Source organism: Cucurbita pepo, chromosome LG05 (assembly GCF_002806865.2).
Source record: "Cucurbita pepo subsp. pepo cultivar mu-cu-16 chromosome LG05, ASM280686v2, whole genome shotgun sequence".
NCBI lineage: Eukaryota > Viridiplantae > Streptophyta > Magnoliopsida > Cucurbitales > Cucurbitaceae > Cucurbita > Cucurbita pepo.
In genome coordinates, this window is record NC_036642.1 from 10,334,274 (window position 1) to 10,349,839 (window position 15,566).

General features: G+C 37.6%; 4 protein-coding genes and 1 pseudogene across 4 annotated transcripts; 3 read left to right on the forward strand and 2 right to left on the reverse strand.

The window, feature by feature from the left end:
- On the reverse strand, window positions 1-999 carry LOC111795714. Its single transcript, XM_023678277.1, has one exon. It carries the CDS (start codon window positions 694-696, stop codon window positions 298-300), a length of 399 nt encoding a protein of 132 aa, XP_023534045.1. The 5' UTR covers window positions 697-999; the 3' UTR covers window positions 1-297.
- Window positions 1,000-2,984: 1,985 nt separating this feature from the next.
- On the forward strand, window positions 2,985-5,985 carry LOC111794556 (annotated as a pseudogene).
- A 1,357-nt stretch (window positions 5,986-7,342) lies between these two features.
- Window positions 7,343-8,330, forward strand: LOC111794558 (transcription factor bHLH162-like). The gene is made up of 3 exons (XM_023676590.1): window positions 7,343-7,528; window positions 7,612-7,929; window positions 8,006-8,330. Exons 1-3 carry the CDS (start codon window positions 7,382-7,384, stop codon window positions 8,180-8,182), a joined length of 642 nt encoding a protein of 213 aa, XP_023532358.1. The 5' UTR covers window positions 7,343-7,381; the 3' UTR covers window positions 8,183-8,330.
- Window positions 8,331-10,561: 2,231 nt separating this feature from the next.
- Window positions 10,562-11,790, forward strand: LOC111795166 (transcription factor bHLH162-like). Its single transcript, XM_023677442.1, has 3 exons — window positions 10,562-10,636; window positions 10,720-11,058; window positions 11,614-11,790. Exons 1-3 carry the CDS (start codon window positions 10,583-10,585, stop codon window positions 11,788-11,790), a joined length of 570 nt encoding a protein of 189 aa, XP_023533210.1. The 5' UTR covers window positions 10,562-10,582.
- A 1,446-nt stretch (window positions 11,791-13,236) lies between these two features.
- Window positions 13,237-14,558, reverse strand: LOC111795702 (early nodulin-like protein 1). The gene is made up of 2 exons (XM_023678262.1): window positions 14,311-14,558; window positions 13,237-13,754 (listed from the first exon to the last, which is right to left on the reverse strand). Exons 1-2 carry the CDS (start codon window positions 14,483-14,485, stop codon window positions 13,348-13,350), a joined length of 582 nt encoding a protein of 193 aa, XP_023534030.1. The 5' UTR covers window positions 14,486-14,558; the 3' UTR covers window positions 13,237-13,347.
- Window positions 14,559-15,566: the final 1,008 nt, after the last annotated feature.

Genomic DNA, 15,566 nt, shown 5'->3' on the forward strand with positions numbered 1-15,566 from the left:
AAAACAAATAGTTAACCGTCACAATTATATGATCGATATAACATTGTATACAATCAGTGCATGCGCAACCACCTCAAAATCGGGCGAAAAAACACTAATTCTTGAAGGGAAGGCATCCATGTTAGACAAGAAGAGATGATTAACAACAAGAAACAGTGGTTCCACTCAATAATTATGATCTAGAAAGAAAGGCACCAAACAAAAAGTGAATAAAAAGAAACCCCAAAAATATAATAGCAACCTCATTTAAGCTTATCTACTTCTCCACCAAACGCCAACAACTTGATCCTTAGACAATCACCAATCCGAAGCGGCATAATAATGAGCAATGGGCAGGGATGGACCCCAAGCTACCGCCAAGCAGCCCAAAACAGCACCGCAAAGCCCACCCAAAACCTTGCCTTCCTTCAACAACACCTTCACCACAAGCCCCACCATTATCTCTTTACTAATCTTCCTCCCCTCCGCCACCACCCTCTGCCTCGACCTCCCAATCAGGACCAGGAAAACCACCACCGTGATCCACGTGACCACCGCCGCAGCCGCCGCCATAGCCAAGGAAACCAACAAGCCACCCACCACAACCAAAGTGCAATAATGCCCCAATTGCACCAAACAAAATGCAACGACTCCACACCCCAACGCTGCAGCCCACAATTGTGGTGGGAAAAATGGCGCCTTTCTTGCTCCTTCCATCTGGGTTTGGTGGGTTTTAGGGAATTTGGAAGTGGGTTTCTCAAAGTGTTGAAGAGATTTATGAGTATACCCCTAAAGAAAGCAATAATTGTGCCATTGATTGGGGCAGCGATGTTGCAGAGCATAGTGTAAGTTTTGTAGCTGTGGATGAGCTTTGTTTTTATGTTTTTAGGTTAACTTTTCTTCTACCAAAATGGTCCACCTTCCACTACTTTTTTTCATATGATTTTTAGGATAAAATTAACCGGGTGTACTATTTTTCGTCCAAATAGGAGGTTACTCACTCTCCAAAATGGTACGATATTGTCCCGTTTCAATATAACCTCTCATGACTTTGCTTTTTGACCCTTCATGGACGGGCCTTTACCTTTAATTCTAAGCTCTCATGACTTTAATTCTATAATTAATTGTACTTTCAGCTTTGAGCGTTCGTGGTCTAAGCCCATAGGCCTCAACAAAATTAAAATCAATAAAGTTTAGGATTTAATTTAAACTTTTTAAAATAAATAGAAAAATAAAAAACCAATGGGAAATCAAAATCAATGGCCCCAAGAGAGTAACCACACAGTTGACTAATTCAGCCTATTTTGACCTCAATTATTCAAACATAAATGACTAACATATCTTATCCTTTTCTAAAATGTCTATAATTGTAATTTCACTTCCATCCTTTCGAACCGACTTCCGCCCCCTCCCTATCTCTATTTGACTACGTCACGAAATTACAAATGAAAGAAAGTTATGGTAATCAGAAACATTGTATTTCATGTCGGTATGATAGAGTTTTAGCCATTAGACTATATTTATCGAGACTACTTAAATCGTCACCATTTTTTCGTTCTTCGAATGACGCTAGTAGAGATAAAATTCTGTTGGAAGATATTATTTTTGGACCAACTTGAAGTTTTAAGTTGGTTGAATTGGTAACCCGAATCACTCGAATAGGGTTTACAATTTAACCCAACTCAACCCTCTATTTCTTTAAATTAGGTTGAGTTAGGGTCCGTTAATTAATTCGATAAAAATCAAATATAAAAAATTCATAAAACTCTAATTTTTTCAGGTAAATAAATAAATACACCAAACTATACTCTTTTTAATAGTCCTACATGTCGGAATATTTGAACATGAGGGTAGGTCAGCTACTAATGCATGTCCAACAATTACGGCTTTCTCATTGTCCCCCATTTTATACGAAATCTCGATATCATTATAAGTTTGAACGCAAGTTTTTGAATCAGTCACTTATCTAACCACTATTATCTTAATGTAGTTAAACGGTAATATATTAACTTTCAAAAGTAATAAAGTCCACGACTAGTAGATGTTGTCTGGTTTAGCACAATACGTATCAACGTCAGCCTCGCGTCTGTTAGGGAGAGATTTCTACATCCTTACAAGAAATGTTCCGCCCATTGCTAGCAGATATTGTCTGCTTTCGTCTATTACGTATCACCATTAGCCTCGTGGTTTTAAAACAAAAATGTTTCGTTCCCTTTCCAACTGATTGTGGGACCTCACAATCCACCCCCTTGGGCTCAGTGACGCTGGCACGCCGCCCGGTGTATGGCACTGATGCCATTTGTAACAGTCAAATCCCACCGCTAGTAGTATTGTTCGTTTTGGCCCGTTACGTATCACCGTCAGTCTCACGGTTTTAAAACATGACTGTTAGAGAGAAGTTTCCCATTCTTCTAAGAAATGTTTTGTTCCTCTATCCAATCGATGTGGGATCTCATAATCCACTACTTTGGGGCCTAGCGACGCTGGCACACCGCCCAGTGTCTGGCTTTGATACCATTTGTAATAACTCAAGTCCATTACTAATAGATATTATCCAGTATTGCCATCAACATTACGCTTTTAAAACGTGAGAGAGAGGTTTCCACGCCTTTATAAGCAATGCTCCATTCTCCTCCCCAACAGATATGTGGTCTCACAATCCACCCCTCTGGTATCCAGCCACACTAGCACCGGGGAATAGTGAGAGTGATATCTGTTGTTGGGGGAAAATATTGATTAGGAATGGGTTATGTCTAGCGTTTAAGAAGCGAAAAGACGGTGATTAATGGCGGATTTGGAAGAGAAAGAGGAAGAAGAAGAAGCAGAGAGCGTGGGGTTAGTGTTAGTTCAATCAATGAGCGTTGAATCAATGCTGTATTCATAAAATCTCAACGACCTCTTTGAAAATCCAATACCCAATACGCCAACTGCTTCCTAACATCTTCGCCCTCATCTCATCGCACATCATCCGGACACTGCGCCTCTCAATTCGCCTGTAATTTTCTTCTCATTAATGACTCTCTTAATTTCTCCCTGCCCCATTATTCTTTGACATTTTGAATTCTGTTTTCCCCTTTCTAGACGCCTTCCTTTGTTTTCTTCTGATTATTCTTCGCTTTTCATCACTCAACTTCATGTTTTAATTCATTTCTACTGCTTTGAACCAGTCCATGATCCATTTGTTCCACTGTTTATGATGCTTATCCCTTTCAATTTCTTTTTCGTTTGCGCTTTTAGATTTCGGATGTCTTTTTTAACACTTCAACACTTTTTGAAGTTTTATCTACGCATCTTCAACCTCCTACTTTTGAGGATTTGAATAGTAAGAGTGGCACTGCTTGATACTTCTGTTCTAGATTCGTTCTTGAATAAGAACACCAGACATTGGGTTGAGTTTTGATTTGGGGGTGAAGGGTTTCTTTCATTTTAGGAAACGAAGGGATTTGTATATGTGAAATTTAATCTTGATTTGTTCTAGTTTGGTTTGCAATATGGGCTGTATCTGTTCTAAGGTTCTAGCCGATGAGTGTAGTGACCAGGAATATGATATCTCCAAAAGAGCTTATTCCGCCAGGAATCATCTCTCTGAATTGAAAATTTCAGGAGCTGGCTCTCTGAAACTGGAGAAGAATTGGGAAAATGATAGACTGGATTGTGGTGATGTTAAAGTTATGTTGTTTGATACGAAGGTAAATGGTGAAGTTCCTGAGATCCCTGATGCTACCATTGTCAATCATCCATGTATGGGAAAGATTCCAAAGGCTACTGAGGCCGAGCAGGTCGCTGCCGGGTGGCCGAGTTGGCTGGCTACGGCGGCTGGTGAGGCTATCAAAGACTGGTTGCCAAAACGTGCAAGTAACTTCATCAAGCTAGAGAAAGTATGCTCTCTCTTTGAGACTTTTAACTTACTAGCTGAAAGATGTTCTTGTTTCTTATATGTCATTCTTGCAGATTGGGCAGGGAACTTATAGCAGCGTGTATAAAGCTCGTGATATCGTTCGAGATAAAGTTGTGGCGTTGAAAAGGGTCACGTTCGACAATCAAGATACCGAGAGTATCAAGTTTATGGCAAGGGAAATCCTTGTTTTGCGAAGGCTTGATCATCCAAATATAGTTAAGTTGGAAGGTTTGATCATTTCACAAGCATCATGTACCATGTATCTTGTTTTTGAATATATGGAACATGATCTTACTGGACTTGCGTCACGCCCTGGCACGTCGTTCACCGAACCACAGGTAGCGTTGTAGCTCACAAATAGTAGTGATCCAACCATAACTATATGTCTATAAGAAATTTGATTATAAATTTTGAGCCTTTCCGCCCTGTTTCAGATGAAGTGTTACATGAAGCAACTTTTGAGTGGACTTGATCACTGTCACAGCAATGGGGTTTTGCATCGAGACATAAAGGGCTCGAATCTTCTTATCGACAACAATGGCGTTTTGAAGATAGCGGATTTCGGGTTGTCAGTTTTCTTTGATTCACAGTCGACAGTTCCCATGACGAGTCGTGTAGTAACTCTCTGGTATCGACCACCGGAGCTTCTACTCGGAGCATCTCAATATGGAGCTGAAGTTGATTTATGGAGTGCTGGTTGCATTCTAGGAGAGTTATATACCGGCAAGCCTATCTTGCCAGGAAAAACAGAGGTGAGATCGTCTTCCCGCCTTCAAATATGAACCGTTTAGATCGATCAAATGTCGCCTTCAATGTTTTTATTCCATGTTTCAGGTTGAACAACTACACAAGATATTTAAGCTATGTGGTTCCCCCTCCAAGGAATATTGGAACAATTCGCACTTGAAGCATTCAGCAAGCATGAAGCCTCCACAGGCGTACGAAAGATGTCTTCGAGAACGATATAACGATTTGCCTCGTGCTGCTGTTGAGCTTATGGACACTTTGCTGTCTATCGATCCTGCAGGGCGAGGAACTGCGGCATCTGCACTCAACAGTGAGGTATATAACATTTCTTACTCTGTGAAATCCCATTATCCAACAAGATTCAATTCTGTTGAAACTGGAAAGTGATGATACTCATCCTCCAAAACAATGGTTCTATTCCAACAGTTCTTTACCACGAGGCCATTCCCATGCGATCCTTCAAGTTTGCCAAAATACCCTCCCAGCAAAGAGATCGACTCGAAAATGCGCGAAGACGAAGCAAGGAGGTAAAATATATACGAAAATTAATACTTAGCTTCAGCTTCACCATTTGCAGACTCTTAGTTCTATATTTTACGCAGGCAACAAGGAGTAGTCGGTGGAAAAAACCGAACAGTTGACTCGGAAACGAAAGGACTGAAGCAATCACGGGTAGTTCCTTCAGCTAAGGCGAACGCTGAGTTGGTTATGTCACTATTGGTAAACTCCAAATGAAGTTTGTAATTTATATATGATCAGTTGCCTTTCTGCTTCAGAAGTTATCATCTCAGTCTCTTAATTTTCTTCATCTATTTGATTTCTTTGGATTATAGAGAAAACAAAGTCGTTCGAGCTCGACGTGTTCTTACAGTTTGGTGTCCAAGAGAACCTCAAATTCAGGTCCTATAACTCAGGGACCAAGATTTCCAAACTCCAAAAGGGAGAAACATGTTTCTTCGATTCCGAGCGAGTATCTAACGTCGTCTGGTTCTATTGAATTTGCTTCTTATACAAACATGTCGAAGAAGGAAAGCGAGTTCCAAAGCCAGAATCGTCGAGTCAAGACAAAAGCTCTGCAGACGAGCTCATGAAAAAGCTGCACAGAGACCAACTTGGCTCTTGTAAGTTGGAACATTCGAAAGCATCAGCTCTGATAGTTAGCTAAAGTTCTCCGTTCGTTCACGACGCCATTTCACTTGAAGGCTCTCGGGTTCGTCAAACATGGAAACAGGGAACACGTTTACTTTTCAGCATCGTTTAGAGTCGAAAGCAAAAATCAAAATTTATGTGATGTAGAGGCGACAATCATTTTTGTTCATTGAGCTATGTATATAAAATGTCAATCTCGTCTTTGTATGTATTATGTATTATAAATTCATTTTAAACAATAGAGCCCAAAAATGAAACAAAATGCGGTGAGCGTGGATCGAACACGCGACCTTCAGATCTTCACGCTCTCCCAACTGAGCTATCCCCGCTTAGAGAGAATAGATCATATTTAAATGTTTAACTTTGTGTTAGTAGCTTAGTGCCTGCCTTTCTTATTATTATTATTTTTTAATGAGACATAATATATTGTTTTATTGGCAAAAGTCTTTTAAAGTTTTGTTTATGATACCTAGAAAAGATTGTCTCAGAAAAGAATCTCGCTAATGCTGAATTGGTTATGTAACTACTGGTACCGATAAACTACAAATGAAGTTTGTAATTTATAAATGATCGTCTTTTTTCTGCTTTTGAAGTTATTATCTCAGTCTCTTTATTTTCTTCATCTATCTGATTTTTGGATTATAGAGAAAACAAAGTCGTTCGAGCTTGAAGTATCAGAGTGAAACATGTTGCGACAACCGAATAAAGAAGGGGTACACGAATGAACCATGACGATATCCGAATAAGAACAATACTGAGGATAGGATGACTAAGAATGACTTAAAAGAATTGAAAGTTAATATTTATACATACAAGGTGCACCTCCTGTTTTGGTGGGCTGCATCATAAGAACTCCAAACTTATACTTGGAGCAATTTTATATTAGATGATCTCTTGAAAATTTTCTTTGGAAACATACGAGTGAGGACAAAGCATGCTGAAAGGACCTGTGTTGGTCTGTAGGGTTAGTCTTCACGCTTAAAAGCATGAAGTAAATAACGTGAACTTTAGATGTTCAGTCTATCGCTCTTCCAACTGAGTTATCCCTGCTTGATATCTAACATCATTTCTAAGAAGAAAATGGAGTTCCAAAGCAAGAATGAAAAAGTTTGTCGTAACTTAAGTTTAACTAAATAGAAACGACGAACTTTTACAATGATATGATATTATCCACTTTAAGTATAACTCTCTCATAATCTTCCCTTTAATTAGCTAATATCGAACTCCAACAATCTTCAATACACAAAGAACGACAGAAAATTGAAGTATGAAATGGAATTGAAATTTCAAAGGGTCGAGTACAAAAACAAAACAAAACAAATAGTTTCGTTGGATCGTGTGATCTTCGAAGTACAAAATTAAAGACTTTCCGAGCTGATCGCTTTGCGGCTTCGGTGGACGCAGACGTGGACGCAGACGTGGACGCCCAATGACTTGGTACACAAGCTCCAGCGGAATTTTGTTTTTATATATATAATTATCCTTTTAATTTATTTAATAAAACTTTGTATTTTATAAATCTTAAATTTTATATTCTTAAACATATATATATATATACATATGGTCTGTTTTAACGTTGTTTGTGTCTGAAATTTCAGTGATTATTCGATGGAGAGAGGTCGGGAAGCAGCTGGGAACCAACAAAATGGAAGCACTAACAAGGTTGAAAGAAAGGTTTTGGAGAAGAATCGAAGAAACCAGATGAAATTGCTGTATTCCAACCTCAATTCTCTCCTCCCACCCAATCAATCCACTGTTTGTTTCAATTTTTCGATGTAATTAAGGTTTTTAAGGTTTGTTCTCAAATGGGTTCTCATCAAAATTTGAAATTTTTGTAGGATTCGCCATTGACGATGTTGGATCAGATAGAGGAGGCAATTAAGTACATACAATCACTTACCGTCAAGCTCGACAAAGTCAAGGAGAAGAAGAAGAGAATTCTGACGTCCGCCCCGACGAGGAGCCCGAGTAGTAACCTACCGGAATTGAAAATCAAAGAGATGGGTTCGGCTGTCGAGGTTGTTTTCACGACGGAGTTGAATGATCGGTTCTTATTTTATGAGATTATTCGCATCTTCCATGAAGAGCGAGTCGAGATCATCAATGCTACTTATTCTGTTCTCGATGACACCGTCCTTTACTCACTCCATGCCGAGGTATGGTGATCATAATTCATTAGTTTAAGCTTTTGAGTTTAGTAATGGTTTTGACGTGGTTACGAAGTGTTCGTAGATTGAAGACGTGTTGTACGCGTTCGGGGCAACCAAGCTAACGGAGAGGCTAAAAAGATTAGCTTATGAATGGAAGAGTGATGCAGAACAGCAGGCTGCAGGAGCTTCTTCCAGTGGTTATGGTGGAAGCCATCCGTCGGAGGACACTCCGACGGCGAGATACGGTGGCTGTTTTTAGGGCCACAGGATTGATTGGAAGCCAATTGGAAGATTTCAGTAGATTTCGAGTGGATAGGGAAATGGTCGATGGACCACCCATTATTTTAAGTGTTTTTATTATTATTATTATTATAAATAAAAAAAAGCTTTAAATCCAGTTTCATATCGATTCTAGAGTTCATATTGAGTGTCCGGTTAAAAAAAAAAAAGCAAGTAAAAAGGGTTTGTAACAGTCATGTTGCCATATATAACACGTCCAAGACAAGCATGATCATGATATCCAGCACGCAACCACCAGTAACATATTTTGGAGAAACAAACCATGTTACAGTGAACTCTTAACTGAGCTATGATACCATGAGAATATTTGCTAAAACTACCACACTTAAAATTGTGGTGTAAAGAGCAATAAATGGATACAGAACGATCGGTCAAATATGATACATATGCTAAATCGTAATGAAATGCTAAATATTATCGTCCGTCTACATTCATATGATAAAAACAAAGCATATGTACTTTACATCCATCCATTATTCCAACTTACCATAAATGGAAACTTAGGTCAATAGACTCAAAACGCAGTGTTTGGGCGCCGTTGCACATCTTTTGCTTTCATATTACTTTCTTTAATGTTGTTCTTTTAACTTATCATGTCCTGTCCCACCATTTAATGTGAGTATTTACGACCATGTTCAATGTATGTACTATCCATACACATGTTTTTGCCCTCAAATTAATAAAAACATAAACAAATTTTTTAACTTAGGACCTTACTATCGGTTCCATTATATACGTGCACGTGCACCTCTCGCTCTCTTATATCCGAAAGTTTATTTATTGTACTGAGTTGTGTCAGTTTTCTAATCGTGGGTAGGAAGAAGTTCTGTTGAGAATTGTACCAAAAGTAAAGTCACGAGAGCTTATGCTCAAAGTGGACAATATCATACTATTGTGGAAGTCTGTGATTCCTAGTAAATTCAACCGATGGAAATTGACATGAATTTAGTAGACTCGAACCTCACCTATTAGTCATATTGGCTTAGGATAATAAATGGTTCACTATGTCTACTAAAGGATTCCAAAACTAGAACGCAGCCCACGAGTTTTTTAGTCCAATAGAAAATGTTGTAAGACTAAATAAGATTCTACTTTGACCATAATAGTCCTTTTTGCACATATTTTTAAGAGACAACGCGCCATAACTTATCGAACAACCTTTTCTCTCTCTCTACCTCCTCCCGTCACGGTCCTATTTTTTCAATTGTGCGGCGTCGTGATCTTGACACATGATTAGTCTTAAGGAGAATTAAGCTCCATATATTTTTTTCGTCCCGACTTTGTGGCTTCATCGAACCTTAGTTGAGATTGTCTTCGCCAACCGAATTACGTTTGTGTGAAATTCAAGCTTGTTTGACCACACACGCCGCCTGCCCTTCTCTCTCTAGCTAGAGTGAAAGAACGAAAGCTTGTTGACTTTGTATGCACTAAATTGATTGTGCATCGACCGAGCTAAACCAACTACTCACACATAAAAACATAGATCATTTGACTACAACTTGAAATCTTGAAATCTAGAACCTGAAATCAACAAGAAATCAATCTACCCATGGTTGATCCTTGATGTTGCATGGGGTCTCCAATATCTACTCCTCGAGCAAAGACGAGCTCTACGTGCAGGGCACAGCGAGAACATGAATGACAACCGCCAAAAAGAAGACACGAGAAGAAGTTCACACGGAAGTCAATCGAACATGACACGATCGTAATTGGAAACAACCTAGTAAAGATGAAACGAAAATCTCTCTCTTCAATCAGTTAGTATCATACAACTTACACACACTCGATCTAGACGAAAAACAAAAGAGACACACCCAGATGAAAAACTCAACGGGCGGCTCGGGTTTATTTATAGATAATCCAAATTACTTAACTATTAAGAAAATTGAGAAATGTATACATAGAAAATTAAGACCCTTATGTGAAAAAGCAACGAGTCAAAGGCCACATATTTCATAGAACATGTCGTCATAAGCAAGAACAACACGTTTAGTTACAAAAAACAGCCTCCATAATGTCTTTAATTTCCTGTTCCTTTTATTATTATTTTCCACCATGATGACCGACCGCGTAATAAGTCAATTAATCAAAGAAATTCATGAACTTACCCACGTGCGCCACCTCCTTAATAGACCGCCGCAATTATCCTGTAGCTAAAGTGCGCCGTTGACTAACTCCTTCCATTTTCAACGACTAAATTTCTCCATATAAATACTCTCCCATTTAAATCAGTTTCTGGGAATTCGATTTTGATCATTCCATGGAGAGTAATCGCGAAGCTGGGAATCAACAAATTCAACAAAATGTTAATACCAACAAGGTTGAAAGAAAAGTTATGGAGAAAAATCGAAGAAACCAGATGAAATTGCTGTATTCCAACCTCAATTCTCTCCTCCCACCCAATAAATCCACTGTTTGTTTCAATTTTTCGATGTAATTAAGGTTTTTAAGGTTTGTTCTCAAATGGGTTCTCATCAAAATTTGAAATTTTTGTAGGATTCGCCATTGACGGTGTCGGATCAGATAGAGGAAGCCATTAAGTACATAAAATCACTTGAGATGAAGCTGCAGAAGTGCAAGGAGAAGAAGGAGAGAATTCTGGCAAGGTTGAATATGTCGTCGGCGCTGTCGGACGGAGCGTCGACGAATAATAATTCGCCTGAATTGAGAATCAAAGAGATGGGTTCGATTGTGGAGGTTGTTTTCACAAGAGGGTTTGAGGATCAATCTTTGTTTAATGAGCTTATTGGCGTCTTTCATGAGGAGCGAGCGGAGATCATTAATCTTAATTATTCCGTTCATGAGGACATGTTCTTGTATTCGATCCATGCAGAGGTATATTGATCGTAATTATCGGTTTAAGCTTTTGAATGTAGGTTTATAAGTAAAGAATACATCTCCATTGGTACGAGGCCTTTTGGGGAAGCCCAAAGCAAAACCATTAAAGTTTATGATCATACTATCATGGAGATCCGTGATTCCTAACATGGTATGAGAGTCATGCTCTTAACTTAGCCATGTCAATAGAATCCTCAAATGTCGAACAAAAAAAGTTATGAGCCTCGAAGGTGTAGTCAAAAGTGACTAAGTGCCGAACAAAATGTATACTTTGTTCGAGAACTCCAGAAAAGGAGTCGAGCCTTGATTAAGGGGAGGCTGTTTGAGATCTCCATAGGCCTCGGGGGAGGCTCTATAATGTACTTTGTTCGAGGGAAGGATTGTGGGTTTATAAGTAAGGAATACAACTCGGTTGGTATGAGGTCTTTTGGGGAAACCCAAAGCAAAGCCATGAGAGCTTATGGTCAGAGTAGAGTAGACAATTTCATAGTAGAGATTCGTGATTCCTAACATTGAGTTCGGTAATAATTTGGTATGTTCAATGGTTATTAGATTGAAGACGTGGTGTACGAATTGGGAGCGAAGAAACTAGTGGAGAGGCTGAACAAATTAGTTTATGAATGGAAGAGTGATGCTGAAATGCTGGCCGGAGGAGCTTCTTCAAGCGGCCATGGGGGAACCCATCCGCCGGCGAACATTCCGACGATGAGTTCCGGTCGCCATTTCTAGCTTCACTAGACTGAACCAATTGGAGTGAAATTTTTTTGTTGATGTTTTTGCCTCAAACTAATTCATTTAAATTTGTTTGAGTACGTTGTATCGGGTTTCGAGCCATAAATTTTAGATTACTACTTAAGTTTCTATGTTTTCGAAGTAATTAAATTCTCGAAATAATGCAATCCCTCGAGAGTAGCTAGTAGGCTATTCTCGTCACAACTCTTATGTTAAGATAACACAACAACGCACATACTCGATCTAATTGAACACAAAAAGTATGAGAAAGAAAATGCAATGAATAATATTAGTTGAAGTATATAGGACGGTAGAGAATACAGAAAATAAAGAAAATACATCTTTATGGTTTCAGTTAATTATATATAGCTATCTACTATATATAAATATTTATCATATATTATTTTTAATATAAATAATAGTTTATTATATATTTTCTATATATAGCAACATACTCCATGTCCTAACAACATATTACCATAATTTCATTTACCAACATTATGTCAGTCAAAGCATGCACACAAAAGTCCTGTAAAGAGGAACTGCCTAAACAACTTTCTTATTATTGAAATATTTAAAAATGGTAGTCATCCAAACAAGAACGTGTCTTATTATCGGAATGTTTTTTAGTGACAAAATCATCCATTTTCAAGAATTTTAATCCAAATCTGTGAGAGATTCCACGTCGATCGACGAGAACGAATCATTTTTTATAAGGGTGTAGAAACCTCTCCGTGTTAAACGCATTTTAAAAACGTGAGGCCGACAGCAACAAGACCAAAACTAACAATATCTACTAAAGTTAGTATCTGATAGCAAGGTCTTAAAATTAACTCCTACTCTAACATCACAACTAATTATTAAGTGTTTACCGTATTACCCAAGTTAGTTCTTACTCCAAATCTTGCCCTCAATGAATAATTGGCTCCCAACTCGAATAGGTTAACTCGTTAGGACGTTAACGACAAAGATATTGAACCAAACACGCTCCAAATGTCAATAAAAAGCCAAGAATGGCCCTAAGCCCGCAATAACTGAGTAAAATCACCTAAATCAAGTATGAATGGAAGAGAAAACCAACCTAGATTGAAGAACCCCACTAAATTGACTAAAAATGACCGAAAAACAAAGAACCAACTGTGAATCAGACTAAACTAGGTTAAATTGAATTGAACACAGTGAACTAAATTGAATCTAAGTTGGACTACATCTTCAACCTAGCATTCTTTCCCGATCTTTGTCATGAACCCTAGAAATGACGAAACGATAAACTTAGATCTACCCAAATTCACCGGTTGTGATAGATTCGAAAAATTAAAAAAAAAAAAAAAAAAAAAAAAAAAAAAAAAAAANATATATTGAAACTCCGACACAAAAAACCACACCAAAGTACAAGAACATATGAGATATAAAAGAGTTGTGATTATGATTCTTCACCATCAACCAACCAAAAAGAACACAAACTTCATACGAATTCTTGAATGGATACAAAGTCTAAACCCAACACGAACCACAACAACAACCCATCACCAAAAATTCAAACTTTCATTCAAATCAAACAAAACCCACAAAAAAACTGACTAAAACAACACCCAAACTCAATGCACTAACAGACCCTCCAAAAGCAGAACTTTTCGCCGGAGCTGGAACCGGCGCTGTGAATCCAACGCCGGATTCCGGCGAACCAGCGTTTTCCGGTGACTGAGCAGTCGGGGTCGGAGCTTGTGGCGACGGAGCAAGATGCTGTTTATGCCTCACAGCAAGAACCACTACAATGAGCCGTTGACCCTTCTGGCACCGATCAGCGTCTCCACTTATGAAATAAAATGGACCCGAATGACCAAATTTGAAGATTGATTCACCATCTTTTAGGGTAATTACTGGGTTTTTGGTATTGCAAGAGAAGTAATCTTCCTTGCTTACAACCAACACAGAATCCGTCCCGTTTTTATACTTGAAATCTGTCCCAAAAAAAAAAATCTAGGTTAAAAATCTTCGCAATAACTTGATATTGTCTATTTTAAACATGAGCTCTCGAATCAAATAAGTGCTGTTTATGCCTCACAGTAAGGACCACAACAATGAGTCATTAGCCCTTATGGCACCAATCAACGTCTCCACTGAAGAAATAAAAACATACCCAAATGACAAAATTTGAGCATAAGCTCTCCTGACCTTATTTCAGTCAAAAACCATGAGCGGTTAGCCCTTCTAACACCAATAAGCATATGAAATAAAAACAGACCAAAATGACAAAATTTGAGCATAAGCTCTCCTGACTTTATTTCAGGCAAGAACCATAAGCGGTTAACCCTTCTAACACCGATAAGCATATGAAATAAAAACAGACCCAAATGATAAAATTTGAGCACAACCACTCATGACCCTTCTAACACCCAAATGATAAACGAAGATCTAATCTTTACTCATAAATTCACGACCATTGGGTAGATTAGCGAAAGTTGTAGTCCCTCCCAATAACCAAGGGTGGACATAATAGTATGAAAAGATTCTTACAAAGAGTATCATTAACTTGGAACCGGTTGCGCTCAGCCCAGTGATTGAAGTTCTCAGAAGGGTTTTGAACCCAGCCATCTCTGCCGCCGACATAGAATTTGTAGGCATGAGAAGAGGAAACCATAGCAGCAAGTAAAGCGAGGGCGAGGAAGGCAGCAAGGGTTGGAGGCGCCATAGCAGCGAGGGGAAATTGGGGGAAGGTTAGATGAGGGGAATTGGGCGATGATGGATGGAGGAAAGATGGTATATTTATATATATATATATATATATAAAGAGCAATAAGCGTTATGAAATGGTGGAGTTATGCGTTTTAAAACAGAAGGGGTAATAATAATTTAGGAGATTATTCAAAGGCTGTGAATGCCTTACACTTCACAGCATGCAATTTATTCAACGCTTAACTATTTGGTATGCTCCTTGTGTTCTTTTCGTGTTCTTAGCTTCATTTCTGCTTTTTCCTCGCCGCCCTTTCAAAATTGCTTTACCCTTTTAAATCAATTCAAAACAACATACCCTTAATTTTCTAATTTTTTTTTTTTTTTTTTTTTTTTTTTTTTTTTTTTTTTTTTNTTTTTTTAATTTCAGACATATTTTTAAAAAGTTTAGAAAATACTCCTGAACTTTCAAAAGTTACGTTACAAAGTTTGGAGATAAATAAGATTTTTTTTTTCTTTTTTTAAGTAGAGAGTGTTAATGCTATTTTTAAAATTTCATAATATTTGTTAACATATTAATGATGGTAAGTACGTTTTAAATTTTTTTTTAAAAGTCAAAGGTATTAATAAAACTTTTTTAAATTCAATGATATATTTTTAAAATATTAGTAAAAATTTAAAAGTATTTTTAAAATAAAATATTCTTGTTTCACGGTAACTTTTTTAGATTCTTCAAAATTTAATGGTATTATTGAAATTTATGGGTATTTTTATAATTTGACCTTAAAAATATAATAATCTCGACTCGAGCGTAGACATTAGATAAGATAATTATTACATCATCTCAAAGACGGATGGTTTGATGTCAAATTGAGCTTATTATTGATTAAGAGGTCAAATATTTGAATCACACTCTGAACTCAATTATTTATTTCTCATATTATAAATTAATAGCAACATTTTTAAAAGTTCGATGACATCTATAATTTAAAATAATGCAATCAAGCTAGAAATTGGTGTGCACGTATTTGACCAACATTTTTTTTTTTTTTTGGTAAATTTATGACTCTATTTAAACAAAATTGAAAGTTTATTAAATA